Source organism: Meles meles, chromosome 11 (assembly GCF_922984935.1).
Source record: "Meles meles chromosome 11, mMelMel3.1 paternal haplotype, whole genome shotgun sequence".
NCBI lineage: Eukaryota > Metazoa > Chordata > Mammalia > Carnivora > Mustelidae > Meles > Meles meles.
In genome coordinates this window covers 97325236-97341770 of record NC_060076.1, presented here as the reverse complement: position 1 = coordinate 97341770, position 16535 = coordinate 97325236, and the positions used below count along the sequence as shown (strand labels likewise).

The window sequence follows — 16535 nt, the reverse complement described above, 5'->3', positions numbered from 1 at the left end:
GTTCTGGTGTGGGGGGGTGTTACCCTAGCAAGCACCCTTGGGAGGAGGGAGAGAAATGGGCTGCCCTACGGTGGGTCAGTAGGGGGCCAGCCCGGGATATCGCTGTGAGACCACAGGCACCGTGAGTGTCTCTAAATGACGCTCTGATTACAGTTCTGTCTCAGTCACGGAATTCTGATTTCCAAAGCTGGGAACAATATAGTTACAGGTGTTATTTCCATTAGAATTTGAATTTCGAGGTGATACAAAGATAACCCTTTGACGTATCCTAAATACGTCGAAAAGTGAGGTCTCTCTCCACCAGCTTCAAATCTTCCTCCATAGAGATGGACACGTTGGATCATTTTTCCCGAATCTTTGCAGAAAATTCTACATCCGAGTACAGATGGATAATATATCCCTTTTGGGAGGTAGAAAAGCTCGGGACGTATGTTTTGCACTTTGCACTTTAGTCTCTCATTAACCACATGCTATGGACATCACTGCTATAAACATGGGGGTGCAGGTGTCCCTCTGAATCACTATGTGTGTGTTCTTGGATAAACACGCAGTAATGCAACATGCTGGGTCATAGAGTAGCTCCATCTCTAACTTTCTGAGGAACCTCCGTGCTGTAGGAGGGACATCCTTCCCTTGTTCTTGATCTTAGACTGAGAGCTTTCAATCTTTCTCCATTGAGTCCAGTGGGAGTAGTGGGCTTGTCCTCATGGCTTTGTGGTGTTGAGGCCTGTTCCTTCTATACCCACTCTGTTGAAAGCACGCATCACGAAAGGATACTGAAATTTGTTAAATGCTTTTCCTGCATCCACTGAGGTGACCATATGATTGTTATCGTTCATCCAATCAATGCAGCGCACCGTGTTAATTGCTTTGCTGATCTCGAACCATCCTTGCATGCCAGGGTAAATCCCACTTGATCGTGGTGTCTGATCCTTTTAGTGTGTTGTTGAATTCAGTTTGCTAGTGTTTTCATTTTAAGATTTTATTTATTTGACAGAGAGAGAGCATGAGAGAGCACGAGCAGGGGCAGATGGAGAGGGAGAAGCAGGCCTCTTGCAGAGCAGAGAGCTCAAGGCGGGGCTCAATCCCAGGACGCTGGGATCACGACCTGAGCCAAAGGCAGATGCTTAATGACTGAGCCACCCAGGTGCCTCTCGTTTGCTAGCATTTTATCGAGAATTTCTTTTTTTTAAAATTTCTTTTCAGCGCAAGAGAATTCATTGTTTTTGCACCACACCCAGCGCTCCATGCAATACAAGCCCTCCTTAATTATCGAGAATTTCTGCATATATGTTCATCAGGGATTTTGGCCTATAGTTTTCTTTTGTGATACTATCCTTGTCTGGCCTTGGGATCAGAGTAATGCTGGCTTTATAAAATGTGTTTGAGCATATTACCTCTTCTTCCATTTTTTGGAAGAGCCTGAGAAGGTCTGGTGTTACTTCTCCTGTAAATGGTAGAATTCACCTGCGAGTTCTGTTAAAGTGCATTTGGCCTAAAGTATAGTTCAAGTCCAATATTTCTTTATCCATTTTCTGTCTGGATGACTTATCCGTAGTTAAAAGTGGGATACTGAAAACCCTTAGTACTATTGTATAATTGTTAGTTCTCCCTTCAGATGTGTTAATATCTGTTCACTCAGTTATATTCAGAAAGTTCCCCAACGTTGGGTACGTATATATTTAAAATTGTTAAATCCTCTTAATGAATTGACTCCATCATTGATCCAATGATGTTCTTTGTTTCTTATCACAGATTTTGACCTAAAGTCTGTTTCATCTGACATAAATGTAGCTACTTCTGCTACTATTTGGTTTCAATTTTCAAGGAATATCTTTATCCCTTCATCTTAAAATATATGTGTTCTTAAAGCTAAAGTGAGTCTCTTGCAGGCAGCATGCAGTTTGGGTCATTTAAAAAAATTTTTTTTTCTGCCACCCTATATTTTTGGTTGGAGAATTTAATCCATTTGCAATTCATTACTGATAGGTAAAAACTTACAAATGCCTGCTTACTGTTTTCTGGCTGTTTTACAGTTCCTTTGTTCCTTTATTCCTCTGTTGCTGTCTTCCTTTGTGATTTGATGGTTTTCCAAAACAGTATGCTTAGAATCTCTTCCATCTTATGTGTATTTCCTATAGGTTTTTGCTTTCTGATTTCCCTGAGGCTTACATAAAACATCTAGTAAATATAACAGTTTGTTTTAAGGTGATAACGTCACTTTGTATACGAAAATTCTGCCCTTTCATTTCTTCCCAACATATTTTATGGTTTCGATGTCACAATTCATATCTTTTTATACTGTGTATCCACTACAAATTATTGTAGCTATAGGGATCTTTAATACTCCTGTCCTTTAATCTTCCTACTAGTTAGTGACCAACACAACACTGTGTTGTGGCATTGGGACACTCTGGATCTGACCACATACTCACTTCTGCCAGTGTGTTGCATGTTTTCATGTTACTAATTTGCATCCTTTCATTTCAGCCTGAAGAACTTTCAGTATTTCTTCTAAGTGAGGTCTAGTGGTGATGAACTCCCTCCACTTCGTTTATCTAGAAAAGTCTTTATTTTATTCACTTCTAAAGGACAACTTTGATGCATAACAGTCATCTTTGCCAATTCTTTCTTTTCAGCACTTGGAATACATACTCCCACACCCTCCTGGCCTGTAAGGTTTTTTCATAATCTTTAGAGAAGATCTATTTGAACTTAATTTGTTTGGACCAATGAGCTTCATGAACCTGGATGTCCAAATCTCTCCCCAGATTTGGGAATTCTCAGCCAGTGTTTCTTAAATGTAAGTTTTTGCCCCTTTCTCCCTCTCTCCTCCTCCTGGGAATCCAATAATGTGGGACTTTTTTCTCTTAATGGTGTCCCATAGGTCCTGTAGGCTTTTTTTCCCCATTTCATTTTCTGTGCGCTCCTCTGACGGGATCATTTCAAATGACCTGTCTTGGGTTGACTGATGCTTCCTCGTGCTTGGTCTAGTCTGCAACCGAAACTGTCCATGGTCGTCTTCAGTTCAATCATCGTATTTTCTAACTCAAAAATTTCTTTTGGTTCCTTTTTTAATGGTTTTCATCTCTTTATTGAACTTCTCATTTTGTTCTTGTATCATTTTCCTGATTTTTTAAAAAAATTGTTTATCTGTGTTCTGTGCCGCTCTCTGCTCATTTTTAGAAGAACTCTTTTGAATTTCTTGTCAGTTCATGCATCTCCATTTCTTTGGGGTCAGTTACTGGCTGTTTACTGTGTTGCTTGATGGTCTTGAGTTTCCCTGATTCTTCATGGTCTTCGAGCTGACTGTGTGTGTGCACTCCCGCAGCTGTACGGGCTCATTCCAAGCACAGGCACAGCCGGGGAGGGCAGCGAGGGTGAGCCTGGGGGTGGAGGTCAGCTGTGGGTGTCTGGGCGGGTGTTTTGCACAGCTGGCTACTGTCCTGGGTCCTAGGAAGTGGGGGGTGGGGAGCAGGGAGGGACTCCGGCCTCTGCTCTTTGTGAGCACAGAAACATCTGTGGTGAAAACCTACAAAATGCAACCGGCAAGGTGTCTGCAAAGACCGTGCTTTTGGTGGTTTGCTCAGCACTGAACGCCTCTGGGGTTCTCTGTGATGTTGTCCATGGGGGGTCCTTAGCAGGATCCTCGGTGACGGAAGCCGGGGGCGTCCACAACAGCCATAGGTCCTCAGCGGTGAAGGCTGCCAGGGGGCCTCTGTACAGGAGGTCACTGGGAACCATGGTGGCTCCCACTGTGGGGCGGACAGTGGCAGCCCTGGCGTTCCTCCTGGTTCCTCCTGTCTCTAGGTGTCCCAGCCTTGCTGGTCTCTCGGGGGGTGCCATGCAGTGGGTCCTTCATGCCGTCCTATAGCAGGAGGTGGGTGTGACTCTGAGCCAGCTCATGGGTCCGCTGCCTCTCTTCCTGCCTCCTGAGTCACCTGCCCTCACGACCCAGCTGCCATGCTGTGAGCAAGCCAAGGCCACACGGAGAGGCCATGTGCAGGGGAGCTAGGTTGCCTGGGTGCGCCCCAGCGGAGGTCCCGGACCCCAGCCCACGGGAGATCAGGCTCTAGCCGTGCGAGTGAGCAGAGTGGGAGCCGATCCTCCCACCTGCCTGGGGCCGCCCCTGAGGCACCGCGAGCAGCAGAGACGCGCCAACCCCCGCGGCCCACCCGCATCGCGGAACTGCGGGTCAATTAACACTTGGTATTGTGTTAACGCACTAAGTTTGGGGGCGATTTGTTATCTCAACTTCCCCTCATCCTCCTTGAGTCCGAGTCTCAGTCTCGATTTTCTTCTCTCTTTAATCATCACAACGAAACTATGCTCCAAAGTGCCTCCGAAGGCATGTGCATGGGGCTGTCCCTCTGGGCCGCCGCTTCCTCCGTGTCACTTTCTAGCTGTGTCCGTAAAGGGCTCACTCGGTGCTTTTCCAACGGTGACTCTTCTCCGAAGGGGCTCTGCTCTGGCACCAGCTTCTGCGGGGCAGCTTCGCTCCTGCTACCTATCCTTTATGCCGACCCCTAGCTGACCAAGACCCGCCATGCTCATCCGCCACCTGCAGGGCGGCCGTGCCAGAGAGAAGCGAGTAGGTGGGTGGGTGGGGGACCAGGCGCTCCAGGGTGTGGAGCTCAGGGCAACCCCGAGACCCCCACCGTGCCATCGCAAGTACGAGCTCCAGGATGTGCTGTCTGTTTCCGAGAATGCTGAACACCCCCGGGCACCCGGAGAGTTGAAGATCTGGTTTTAGCCACTCTTTTGCTATCTGGGTTCCATTTCCATTATGTTTTCCAGTTGATCAGCCTAGACTGTACATCCACAGTGTGACTGAGTTCACATGAGGGTTTCTTGTGTGTTTCCCTTCCTCGAGTTGCTATCAGTTCATCTGCGAGTCAGGGATGGGCTCTGAGAAGCTCTACAAGAATCAACCTGTCCAACACATTTTCCGAAGTAAGTTAAAGAAGCAATTCCATGTTGTTTTGTTTTTTAATGAGTTATCAGTTAATACCTTGATTCCTTTTTGTTCTCAGGAACAGAGTTTGGAAGATACGATTTGGAGTAAGTCAAGTTGTGGCACATGAGTATTTCCGTTTTTTAAAACAAAACAATCAAAGCTTAACAAGAACATTTCTTAAATCGGCAAGTTGCTTCCTGAAACCCTCACATAATCAAATAAAGAAACCAGACACTTGCATTTCAGATTCTCACCATACGGGCGGAGTCATTCCTACCTTATAGTAGTTTTCGTCAGCGCGGAGTGCTTTGGAAAGTCCGAAATCACTGATCTTGGCATAATGTTGCGTCACCAGCAGCACGTTTCTTGCCGCCAGATCCCGGTGCACGAAGTTGCACTCCTCCAGGTACTTCATCCCCATAGAAACCTGGTGAACCAGCTCTATGATGTTCTTGTCCTTGACGTGCCTGAAAGTCACACACGGGTCATTATGACGGCGGACAACAGCGCACCGGGGACCGGCCAGCCGGCCTCTTCATGTAGGCGGAGCGTGCATGCCTGCCCCTACGAGCAGCAGGTGGCGGCAGACGCCCTTGTTCACTAACAGCCGCTCCCCACCGAGCCCCGTGAGCCTGGTGTTGCACCGCCAGGACGTTCAAGGTGCGCTGCGATTGGGGTGGACAGGCCAGGCTTTGCTTGGAATCCTCGTCCCCGCACTGGACAGGGAACAAAACCAACTATGACTCTGTTTGTCACCTGCAAAGTGGGATAATGGTACCTTCCTCCTGTGCTGAGTAGAGACACAATCAAAGCAGAGCACAGGCGTAACCTATCATACGGGACAACGTAACCGGGGGCTCCGGTTATGACTTATTCCATGGGTGTCCCTCCACCTCAGCAGCGGCTTCAGGCCAGCACCGTGTGAGTCCCCCACCCGCGGCGGTGACCCTCAGCGGCAGCAGAAGTTTTCAGCGTTACTCGTGGGGACGTAGAGCTCGGCTGGACGTGTAAGACGTCAAACACTGGTACCCTCTCTTAAAATGTTTGTTTTAATATTTCTCTCCCTAGGTAGGGTGTGCTCTGCCGAGTGAGGAGAGACTGATTGCCAAGGTGTTCTCAGGCTGATTCTATCACTGGGCCGTACAGAGAGAGGAAAGGAGAACCAGGACCAATCATTGGGCTGGAGTCCTCCTGGGCACCATAGGAGCTGCAGGAGCACCGGGTGCAGAGACTACAGCTCTTCCCTCCTCCCTCAAGGTCCCCGTGTGGGGCCGGCAGAGCCCTCAGGCGGTGACGTACACCGGGCAGGCGGCCCTGCCCAGCACAGCGTCGCCGCCGGGACCTCGAGGTACCTGTTCTGCTGCAAGTACTTGTTGAGCGGACCGAGCTCGGCCATCTCCATGACCAGCATCCAGGACTCGGCCTCACATATCCCGATCATGCGCACGATGTACGGGTTGTCCAGCTGCTGCATGACGTTCGCTTCTGCTAACAACTCGTCTTTCAGAGCAGGGTCGTTAGCCTCGTTCTTCAGAATCTTCACAGCCACCGTCTTCACGACTCTGCGGAAGAAACCAGAGCGCCTAAGAAACTGCTCCGAGCGGCTACGTTCGACGGAATCACCTTCCGGGAAGCATAACGGCTGCGCCGGAAACCGTGGAATCGAGACGTCCGCAGCCGTGTTCTCCCGTCTTGTAGACAGGGCAACCCCGCGTTGGCGACAGATCGTGAGGGGCTGCTGGAAGGCGCCCGACCGAGCAGAGCCTGGATAGTACAGGACACGCAAATAACTTTCAAATAAACCTCAGAAACCGCGACGCACACGGACTCCTGCACGCTCTGCGGGTCCGTCTCCGACTGCCTGTAACGTGGGTGAGTAGAACGTTCCTTCCATGCAAGTCAAAGCGAATCTCCCGACGCAGAACTAAAAAGGCTACACTGTTAAAGCTCGTGGTTTACGAAACATCTTTTAAAACAGAGCATTGATAATTTTAAGCAAGCTGCAACAAGTTTGCAAAAAAAATGATTTTCACTTGCTCATAAAAGCACCCTGTAGATCCCCTCTGACCTCCTGAAAGTTTCCGGATAGAGCGGGATGTAAACAAACGAATGACATTCACTCTGCGTGATCTGAAAAAGGGCATTTCTCTGGGATGGGATCCGCCCCCCCCCCCCAGGAAGTACATCTGTTTGCTGAACTCAGAAATGGGAGAATAAAAACAGAATTGTCCAATAAGACGGTAAAATAAGAAAACAATGGAGTAAGTCTAATATCCGTTCACAAAACCCCAGACCACGTCGGTGTAGAGTTTAACAAGTTTTCCACACGGCGTGCAAGCTGTAGGTCCCATGCAAGCTCCCCCAGGAGCCTCCCTGCCCCTCCTGCTGTCGTGGAATGCTTCCCTGTGCTTCTCTCGTCAGGGCGTCGTGGTGCCTTTCAACAGCTCCGTCTACCGTCCCCCCGGAACTGCTCTGTGTATGGCGCGAGGTAGGGGCCGAAATGAACAAGAGAATCCTTGCGATCCTTCGCAGTAGTGAAGGAAGAAAAAACACCCGCCATCTCTTCCAGAGAAGAGAAGAGGAGGGAAACCTCCCAAATTATTTTGAGGCCAGCGGTATACCCTGATGCCAAAACCGGACAAAGAAACTTCCAAGAAAATCATTTACTGGTATCACTCGTGAACATAAATGCAAATATTCTAAGACAAGGATTAGTAAATGCAGTTCGGTGATTTATGAAAAAATGAATTCTAATTCATGAGCAAGATGGGTTTATCCCAGGAAATCACAGTGGCTTTAACATCTAAGAGTCAGTGGCCTTCACGACATAAACACAAGAAAGGAGAAAAACCGTAAGGGCATCTTAGCAGAAGAAAACGAGTAAATAGTAATACAAACATCTCTCCTCTCCCCAAACCCTCCAGCTGACATTACGTCTCCGTAGTTATGTCTCTGTTAATATACGTGTTTAATTAAGTGAGGAATTTAAGTGTCATGAACTAGTTGAAGAAATTCATGCTTTAACACAGAATAATTTACATTCATTTCACAAAAGACTGTAATGTGCCTGCATAGATTTTCAAACGAGCCTATCAATCAATTACACGCATCCAGAAAAACGGGACGGCAAGCACGAGTTTTTGTGCGTGTTTTGCCTACGTTCTTGACACTTGAGTCAAGTAAATTCACCCACTCAAGATGAAACATCCATAAAATGTCACAACTCAAAATAACATCGAACAACGAAACCCAACTCTATTCGTATCGGTAATGTATGAATTCAAACATACGCACTCAGAGACAGGGTCTGTTTCAAGGGACTATACAGTCTGACCTTGTACTGGACACTCTTCGGGATGCCTTCGACAGAGCAAAAGAGGGATAGAGATTTCAGTGACATGGGGATTCTAGCTATTGTGTGGTATGGATTATTGTCTGAAATTACAGGAAAAAGCAGATAGATAATTGCACTGATGATGTCTGTAATCAGGAATTTTCTGGGTAAGAGAAATGATTTGAAAAATGAATAAAATACCTAAAAATGCTGCGTTGTCACTGAGTAAGTTCACTAAAATCTAACAGAACAGTTCCTGCCTGTATGTGTGCCTAAAAGACTTGAAGTAAGTAAGACAGTACTGTTAGTTACGGGTGGTAACAAGGGGAAGTTCTCATTTTACTACGTTTCGCGGGTCCCACTCTCTGGTGCTCTGAAAGGCACACCTCCCACGAGCGGACCGTGTATCACCAGCATACGCGGAGTTAACGGACACAAGGAATGCTTTCGCCGTAGCCGCACCAGGAAGGAAGAGGCACACAGCGTTCACGAAGGAGGATCCGGCCCTGCTGGGTTAGGAGCTGTGTTTGGGGCCGAATGCCCGGGATGCGTGTAGTGTGGCGGTTTCTAGAACGTCAGCTCGTGGGAGGGCGAGCCGTGCGGAGGCGTAGCCGTGACTTACTTTTTCATCTGGTAGTAGCCCTTCTTCACGGTCCCGAAGTTGCCGGAGCCCAGCTCACTGTCCTCCAGGGTCAGCAGCTTGCGGTCCAGGTAGACCTCCTTGGGCCTGATCTCCTCGGGGTCCGCGTAGGGGCTCTCGTACACCTCGGTGTCCATGGGCATGGCTTCTCTCTGGGCATCTGCAGTGCAGTCAAGAAACCCGAGACCCAGGGCTGGGTCCCTGCTGAAAATCCCAGCATCTCCCTCTCCTGCCTCCTGCCTCCTACGGTCACACCTCGTCTTTCCAGACCTTGGTCTTCCCTGACGGCTGTGATGCCGGTGAGCACTCAGGGTACAGTCTCTCCTGGTTTGTTAGGGGGTTAGCAAAAATGCCCCCATCCCCATGGGACTCACCCCCGTTCTTGCACGGATATGCCCAGAAAGGGGGTCTTTCGTGCTAGAGGTGAAGATGGAGGCCTCAGAGAACACATCAGGCGCAAGGGCACCGTGGCACATGCACAGGGGACCTCTGCCAGTTGTCCCCGGGAGCAGCGGCACCCACCATGCACCTGCTAGGCCTCTGTGTGGGGCTGAGTTAGCGAGCCCGCTCCAGGCGGCGCTGCTGTGCGGCAAATGGGTTCCGGGACCGAACCGCGTGTGTCTCACCTCTGTCCGTGGCCCACGGCCCCCGGTCTGGCTCATAAGGATTGAAGGTCACGGAGCTCTCGGGCCGGCTCCCTGCGGACGAGGAGGCCTGAAGCACAGAGGAAAGCAGGTCACTTGCCTTCGCGGACACACCACTGAGCTGATCTGCACAATGACTTTTGTTTTCAAATAATCACATAACAACGTACGCGGAAAAGACAAAGGGAAGCGTCAGGGAGAGAGACAAAAAAAGCCACCATGGCTTATCTCATTCTTCGGGCGACTGCTTGGACCCTGTGGGGGCTAGACAGAGCTCGGGGCCCTGTGGTTTAAGGGGCTGCAGGGTCTCAGAGGGGCCCCGGTCACAGACCCTTTCAAACCCCATTTCTGCCTACAGATGACCCCCTGGGCTTATTCTGTGTCCGTCAACTCTCTCTGCCCAGTCTAATGTCGTATGAGGTTATGTAAGAAAAACATGGAGTGTCCACGTGCAGCTCCCCCATCCCGACTCTAGAACGTCTGTGTGGTCCTGGTTTCCGCCTGAACTTGACCTTCCATGGAGATCTAGCTCCGTGATGGGGTGCCGGAGGGCAGCGGCCTTCCTGCTGACTGATCTGACTTCCCTCCATTTGCATGACGAGGCGACGGAGAGGGGGAAGGATGCCCTCCTCACGTCCCTCTAACCTATAACCTTTCCCTTTTGGAAGTCTCTGTCCAGTCTTCCCGGCCTGCCTTCGCCCCCTCTGCTTAAAGCAGGGGTGTTCGACTACACTCGGTTTGTGAAAAAGAATCACAACTCAAACCTTCGGTGTGTCTGTTAGTTTTGTATAGTTGACCGGACGGTCGGCCAGCCGTTTCCTGTAGCAGGGCCCAAGCACTGGCCAGGAAGCCACGAGATACCGCCAGGGTTTGGAGGAACGTGAAGACACAGAGACATCAAGCTTTGCCGCACACGTGACCTTTCTCGCGGCACACATGGTCCTCGTCTGCCTGCCTGCCGTCCCAGGCCCGGGAACCAAGAGGACAATAATGGGGTCACACGGCACCATAGCCACCACCATCTCCAAAACCTGGACCTCGGCCTTCACCCGTCTGCGGAATACCACTGAGCTGCTGGTCCCGGCACGACGACCCCGGGGGCCAGGGGACGTCCGCTCTCCTGCGTGCACTTGCTCCGCGCTCTCCACATCTCTCGGCCTTCCTCCCGCGCTCCGTCCGAGGGGCTGGGACGCACCATGAGCAAAAACCGTGTAAGGCCCGGGGCATAGTTGCGCCCTCCTGCATCTGAACTTTGCCTTGTCCACCGCTGGACCGCCATGAAATCGTGCCAAACACACACCGGCGAGTGACTGAACGAATGATCGTGAATGAGTGAATGGAGATAGTGTCTTAGAACCGGGAGCTCTCTCCAGCCTTTGCACTAACGGAGGGAAACAGGCATGGATAATCCCAGGGACGACCCAGAGACGACCCGGTGACGACCCGGTGACGACCCGCCTCTGTTAAGAAACTAGCCTGAGACTGCAGGCGACGGGCATCCCGCGGGCCCAGTTCTTGTCTAGGCCACAGCCCCCCTGTCTCGACAGAACCGTCCTCGGAGAGACTGCAGACCCCAGGCCTCCCATCAGCCCTGGGCTCACCTGCCGTCGGACTCCAGCGTGGAAACTATTCAATTAAAAACAACAAAAAAGTCTATTTTAGGTTCACGTATACGATCCTTTCAACGTCTCTGATCTTCCCTGTAGGCAGGAAACTCTGAGATCCAAAGACACGACATCAGGACGCCAGGACCGGCTGTCCCAGACAAGGAGACACCGGGACGCCTCCTCCTGACCCCGAGACCTGCCTCTCCGCGGGCCGCTCCGTCCTGAGCTAACGCTCTCCTGAACAGCACAACGTCACAAACCAGGCCAAAGTGCACTGAGCTGCCGTCGCAAGCCTGTGGGGACATTCGAACGCAGAGGGGCAAGGGCAGAAGGTCACGCAGGCCCCGGGTCATTCCGAGGCTTCCCAGCCTGGCCGAGACCTACAAGTCCCTCGGTCACCGCATCCGCCCCCTGCCTGGGCCCCTGGGTCACGTCCCTGGGACAGAGGTTGGCACGGCCCTCGGGAGAATGTCCTCTGGAAGAAATGGGACATTTTCTGTCGTGTCAGTTAACGGGGCGGTGTGAGATGGTGAAGGTCAATCACAGCACACAGCCGCGTCTTTCCTGAAGTGGCCGATGGGTGTGCCGCCGAGCAGGACGCCCAACAGCCTCTGGGATCGAACGCTCGGCCGGAAAGAATTCAAAGACTTTGTAGAGAACGATGCTAAATTATAAGCGCACAGATTCGCATCAGAACTTAGTGAAAAACACGTTGCTGGCCCATTCCATCGTCGGTCATCGTTCCTTCTGCTTTACATCCGGTGATTCTGCTCTGCCCTAATCAATACCGTCACCTCGGTGTCACTCCTGCCGGCCACCACTAGGTGGCAGTAGCTACCTATGTGTTCTAAATGGAGGCAAAAACTGGTTGCTCCACAGTAATACAAATTGGACCCATTAGGTCTTAAGTTATGATTCCTGACCTCTTAGCGGCCAGGCTTAGCTGCAGACCGAACTGCGTTGGCCCGCGATCCTCCGGGGCCTGCTACGAGGGCCGCAGAAGTGCACGCGGTGCGCTGGGAGCATCACGCGGTGACCTAACGTCCATTCCTAGACCTTCACGTTTCGGCTTCCGGGCAGACCTCTCCCCACCAGGCTCGGCATTAGGAAAGAGGACCCCAGACGTGTCCCAGCCGCGGTGACAAAGAAAGCCAGCAGGCTTCGGAATGCGGGCTGCGGTGGCAGGCACGGCTGCGGTCTCTGCGGGAGCAGCCGTGGTCCCGAGGGGGAACAAGACCCCACAGCCCAGGGCAGCCCCTCCCGGGCCGTGTGACCACGTCTGCTTCCGGTGCCCGCACACCAACCCCTGACCTCCACCATCCATCCTCCCGACCGCAGGGCGGAGGGCTGTGCGGTGGCCCCTGATAACCTCAGGGCAACACGTCTTCTCCAGGGTCTGTCCCGGCACCTCGCCGTGACCGCCTGCCGGGGGACTTCACAGCCGTTTCCCTGTTTGACTCAACACTAGCGAACTGCGTATTCAGACGGAAGCCTTCCAGGGATCAGTCACCGGGGCCGGCGCTGGAATAAGGCATGAGCAAAGGGTCTGAATACGCTCCACCTCCAAGCCACAGCTGACGGCTGCGTCGCGTTGTGGGGAGAGCGCGCCAATTCGGAGCTGGAAGCCGCCCGTGAGGACGCAGTTGTCACGCTCAGCCAGTCACAAAGCACGGGCTTCTGTGCCTAAAGGATCAAGACAAATACTTTGTTTCTAGGTGCGGGCAGGACTTCATTGGTTTAAGGACGTCCAGCCTTTCTGGCAGGGAGGGGAGAGGGTCAGTCATACCGACCCTCGTCAGTTAATTTCATATTTATGAATTTTTTTTCATTCATTTTCATTCATTCATATTTATGAATTCTTTATATTGTTAACGGCCAAGTGTCCCTAATATTGAAGGAAACTTGAAAATAGACCCGTCCCTTGAGTTTTTATTATGGAGGACAGGGAGGAGGATGAATCATATCTATGTACTTAACATCATTTGCATTTTTTAGGACGAAATTATTCCCAGTCTCTAAGGAAAAAATTTAAATTAGACCTGTTCTTAAGTTTTTATTATGAAATCTCTAATATCTAATTAACAGTCCTCTTCAAGTCAAAGCACACTTTTCAGTAACTATCCACATGCTAGAATTAATTCAAGTTCTGACACGTCCTTTGGGGCAGGAATTATTAAAAAAAAAAACTACGTATACTGATCAAATTACCAAACTCAAGAAAGTCATGTGCAGCTTATCTAAACAGATGGGATATCTGACATAATTCCTGTAAGTCCTTTCCCATGACCGCCTAATTAATAGAAAATTCCTCCTCTATTTGCGAAAACATAAACACCAGCTCTTCTAGAAATATTTCTGATGAGCAATTAAAATACATTTAATCCATAATGTAAATTACATAATCTTTCTTTATTGATATTTTTGGCATCTATGAAAATTCAACGCCTATTTCCAAGTTGTTATAAATTTAAATAGGCAACAGCTTTTTTTTTTTTTGCCAGAAACGTATTTTCAGTCTTCATCAGATTCATTACTTTCTAATATTTAATTCTCTTTTTAAAAAATTGATTAAACTCGAGAGGTATGAATTTACAAAGGCACAGCAGGGTTTACGGCGGAACGTGAGTCTCCTTGACACCCCTGTTTTGTGCTCCCACAGTAACTACTCTCACTGCTGTGTTTCTGTATTTCTTCCAGAATATTTTACATTCTATCAACACGTATCCCTTGTTTGTAATTTACACTGGATTTTGGAAGTAATTCTAGACCTCAGCTGCCTCTCACTATATGACTTTTATTGTGACTGGTTTATTTCCCAATGCCAGACTCCCAGTTTGTTCCCAGACTTTGTCAGTTACACTGTGCTGGAATAAACACTTTCATGGACACATAGTTACACCTAGAGGGAAGAATAAGACATACCTAGAAACAAAATTGCAATTAAGAAGCCGTATGTGGTTTTATTTTGGATGGATGTTGTGAACTTGCCTTCTTCAAAGGCCTCATCATCTGGCCTTTCTCCAGCCAAGTGTGGGAGGGCTCACTCACCACACCTTCACTGCACATCCTGTCGGTTTTTCCGGGTCCATTTCCCAGGTGAACTTAACAGAGCACCTAGTTTTCACTTGCATTTCTCCTATGAAAAAGAACAGCTTTTCCTACGTTTACGTTTTCCTAAGTAGGTAATATATCAGCTTTACTACAAAGTACCTCCTGACGCCCTTTGCCATGTGCCGGCTAGCTCAAACCTTTACTGACTTACAGAATTTCTTTATATATTACAGATCTTAACCTTGCCTGTGTATCATCATGACCCGTACGGATCCCGTTTATTATTTCCTTTGCTGACGGGTCTTTATTTTCAGGTGGTCTTACTGACATTTCAGTAGCGTCAGATACAGAAACATGCTCTCCTCTGGTGCTGAGACCTACTGCATCTTTTCCGGGCACTTCCTTAGTTGAGGCGAGTGAAACAAGCTGGCTTCAGCCTACTTAGCTGCGAGTCGCGTCTCCTCACCAGGCTGGGTTACTGTTTCCTGGCTTTTGGATGGGTCTGTGTGGCTAGTCTGAGCTCCAGTCCTCCGTGATCAGATCAAAGTGTCATTTTGCTTCTGCTGTGGAGGGATTCTGTAGCTATAACTGAAATCCCTAATTAGCTGACTTAAGTTCATGACATTACCCTGGGTGGGCCTGTCCTAATCAGTCAAGAGCCCTTTTTCCTGATGGTCTGCCCTGCAGATACGGGATTTGCCTAGTCAGCCCCTCTCACTGTGTAAGGCAGTCCTTGTGCTACACCTGTACGTGTGTGTGGGTGCACGCATTAGAGGCGTGTTTCTAAACATGTACGTGCGGCATACGCGTACTTAGATGTGTGTGTTTTACACACGAATCTCTAAGTGGTCACACTTCCTCAAAGGATGCCGGAACGCTGCACTGAGAGCCACAGAACGAAGCCACACACGGCCTGTGGCCCGGGCACAGTGAGACCGCCCATCTCTGGGCCCGCACGTGGGCGGGGGCTGTGTGTTGGCACATGATGAAGGGAATAACGAATGAAGGAGCAGTGGCAACCGGCGCTGTGGCCCATGAACCCAGGGCTTCCTCCGCGGTTGCCCGCAGGCCCTGGGCGTGGAGAGGCCACGGGAGCCGGCAAGTGAGGGTTCCAGGCACCATGGAGGCCACGCGTCCTGCCCGAGCCGTTCCGTGAAGGGCTGTCGATGCTGCGCTGGACCAAACGCTCCTGCATCCTGCGTTTGGCCGCCAAACCATGGCAGCGCGGTCGCTAGCTGGAGCTCAGTCTGCGATCACGGCCTCAAAAAGAGGACTCTGGATTGGAAAGCTCCCTGAATCAGAAGATGCTTTGTATCGCTGTGACTATTTCCTGCTGGGCTACAGCCTGTGCGATGCCGTCCCCATGGTCCCCGCGGAGCCCTCTCCCAAGAGAAGGGACGCGTGCCCATGGCAGGTCCCAGGCACGCGGGCCGGAAAGGGGCAGCTGGACGGAGGGTCCTCCACTGGCGGATGCTGACCTCTTCTGCGCCACAGCCTCAGTCCCCCGCCGGGTCTGGTGGCTTCTGGCCAACACCAAGCGGTGGGACAAAGGGGCACCAGACACAGAGAATGTGTCCCCTTGACAACCTGGTCACCATCTCCTAACACACCCGCCCTGGTACAGGCAGCCCTGACTGTGGATCCCACAAAACACTGCCACATCGTAGCTGAGGCTCCGTGGGCTGGTCCACAGCGCCTGGCCACGCGACGTTCAGACAGACAGCCACTCCGTTCCGTTTATCAGAGAACTTGTTCCTCGACCATCCCACACAACTCTCTTCTCTGATCTCTCGTCAGCAGGACTGGGAGCACCTGGAGTCTGACTGCCCACCTGGAAAATTCTCCCTAAACAAAACCTCAGATTTTATGCTTTTTTATTTCCATTGTTTCTAGCAAGTACTAGATTACCAACTGGTAAGAAAATGGAAAGAATTATTAACGAAAGAATCAACTTTCTACCACCAGTGAAAAAATACAAAGGAAACAAAAATAAGTCATACACCCACGCATATATGGAGATGATTCATTATAAATAAAAATCATTAAAAAAAAACAACCTTTGCTTTTTCCCTCGCAATTCAATCACGCAACCAAACACAAAACGCACCCCAGGTCGAACTGAGCTGCCTCGTGAAGAAACAGGCACTTCTAACCCTTGAATTTCAGGCTCAACTTTCTACGTGTTCTACAGCCTCGATGCAGGGGTCGTGGCCCTGGGGAGCGACGCCATAAACAGCCCGACACGCTCCCTGTTGCCCCCACAAACCCCGGCCCCCCTTGTTCCATCAGCACATACTTGACA

General features: G+C 50.2%; 1 protein-coding gene across 2 annotated transcripts in view; it reads right to left on the bottom strand.

Annotated features, from left to right (window-relative positions):
• SYK (spleen associated tyrosine kinase) overlaps positions 1-16535 on the bottom strand; it is a 70177-nt gene that overhangs the window by 8127 nt on the left and 45515 nt on the right. For both annotated transcript variants that reach the window (XM_046022492.1, XM_046022491.1), the window contains 4 exons: positions 9558-9645; positions 8914-9091; positions 6310-6519; positions 5235-5424 (listed from right to left, as the gene is read on the bottom strand). In XM_046022492.1, coding sequence (XP_045878448.1) covers positions 5235-5424; positions 6310-6519; positions 8914-9091; positions 9558-9645 — 666 coding nt within the window. The remainder of the gene's footprint in view (positions 1-5234; positions 5425-6309; positions 6520-8913; positions 9092-9557; positions 9646-16535) is intronic.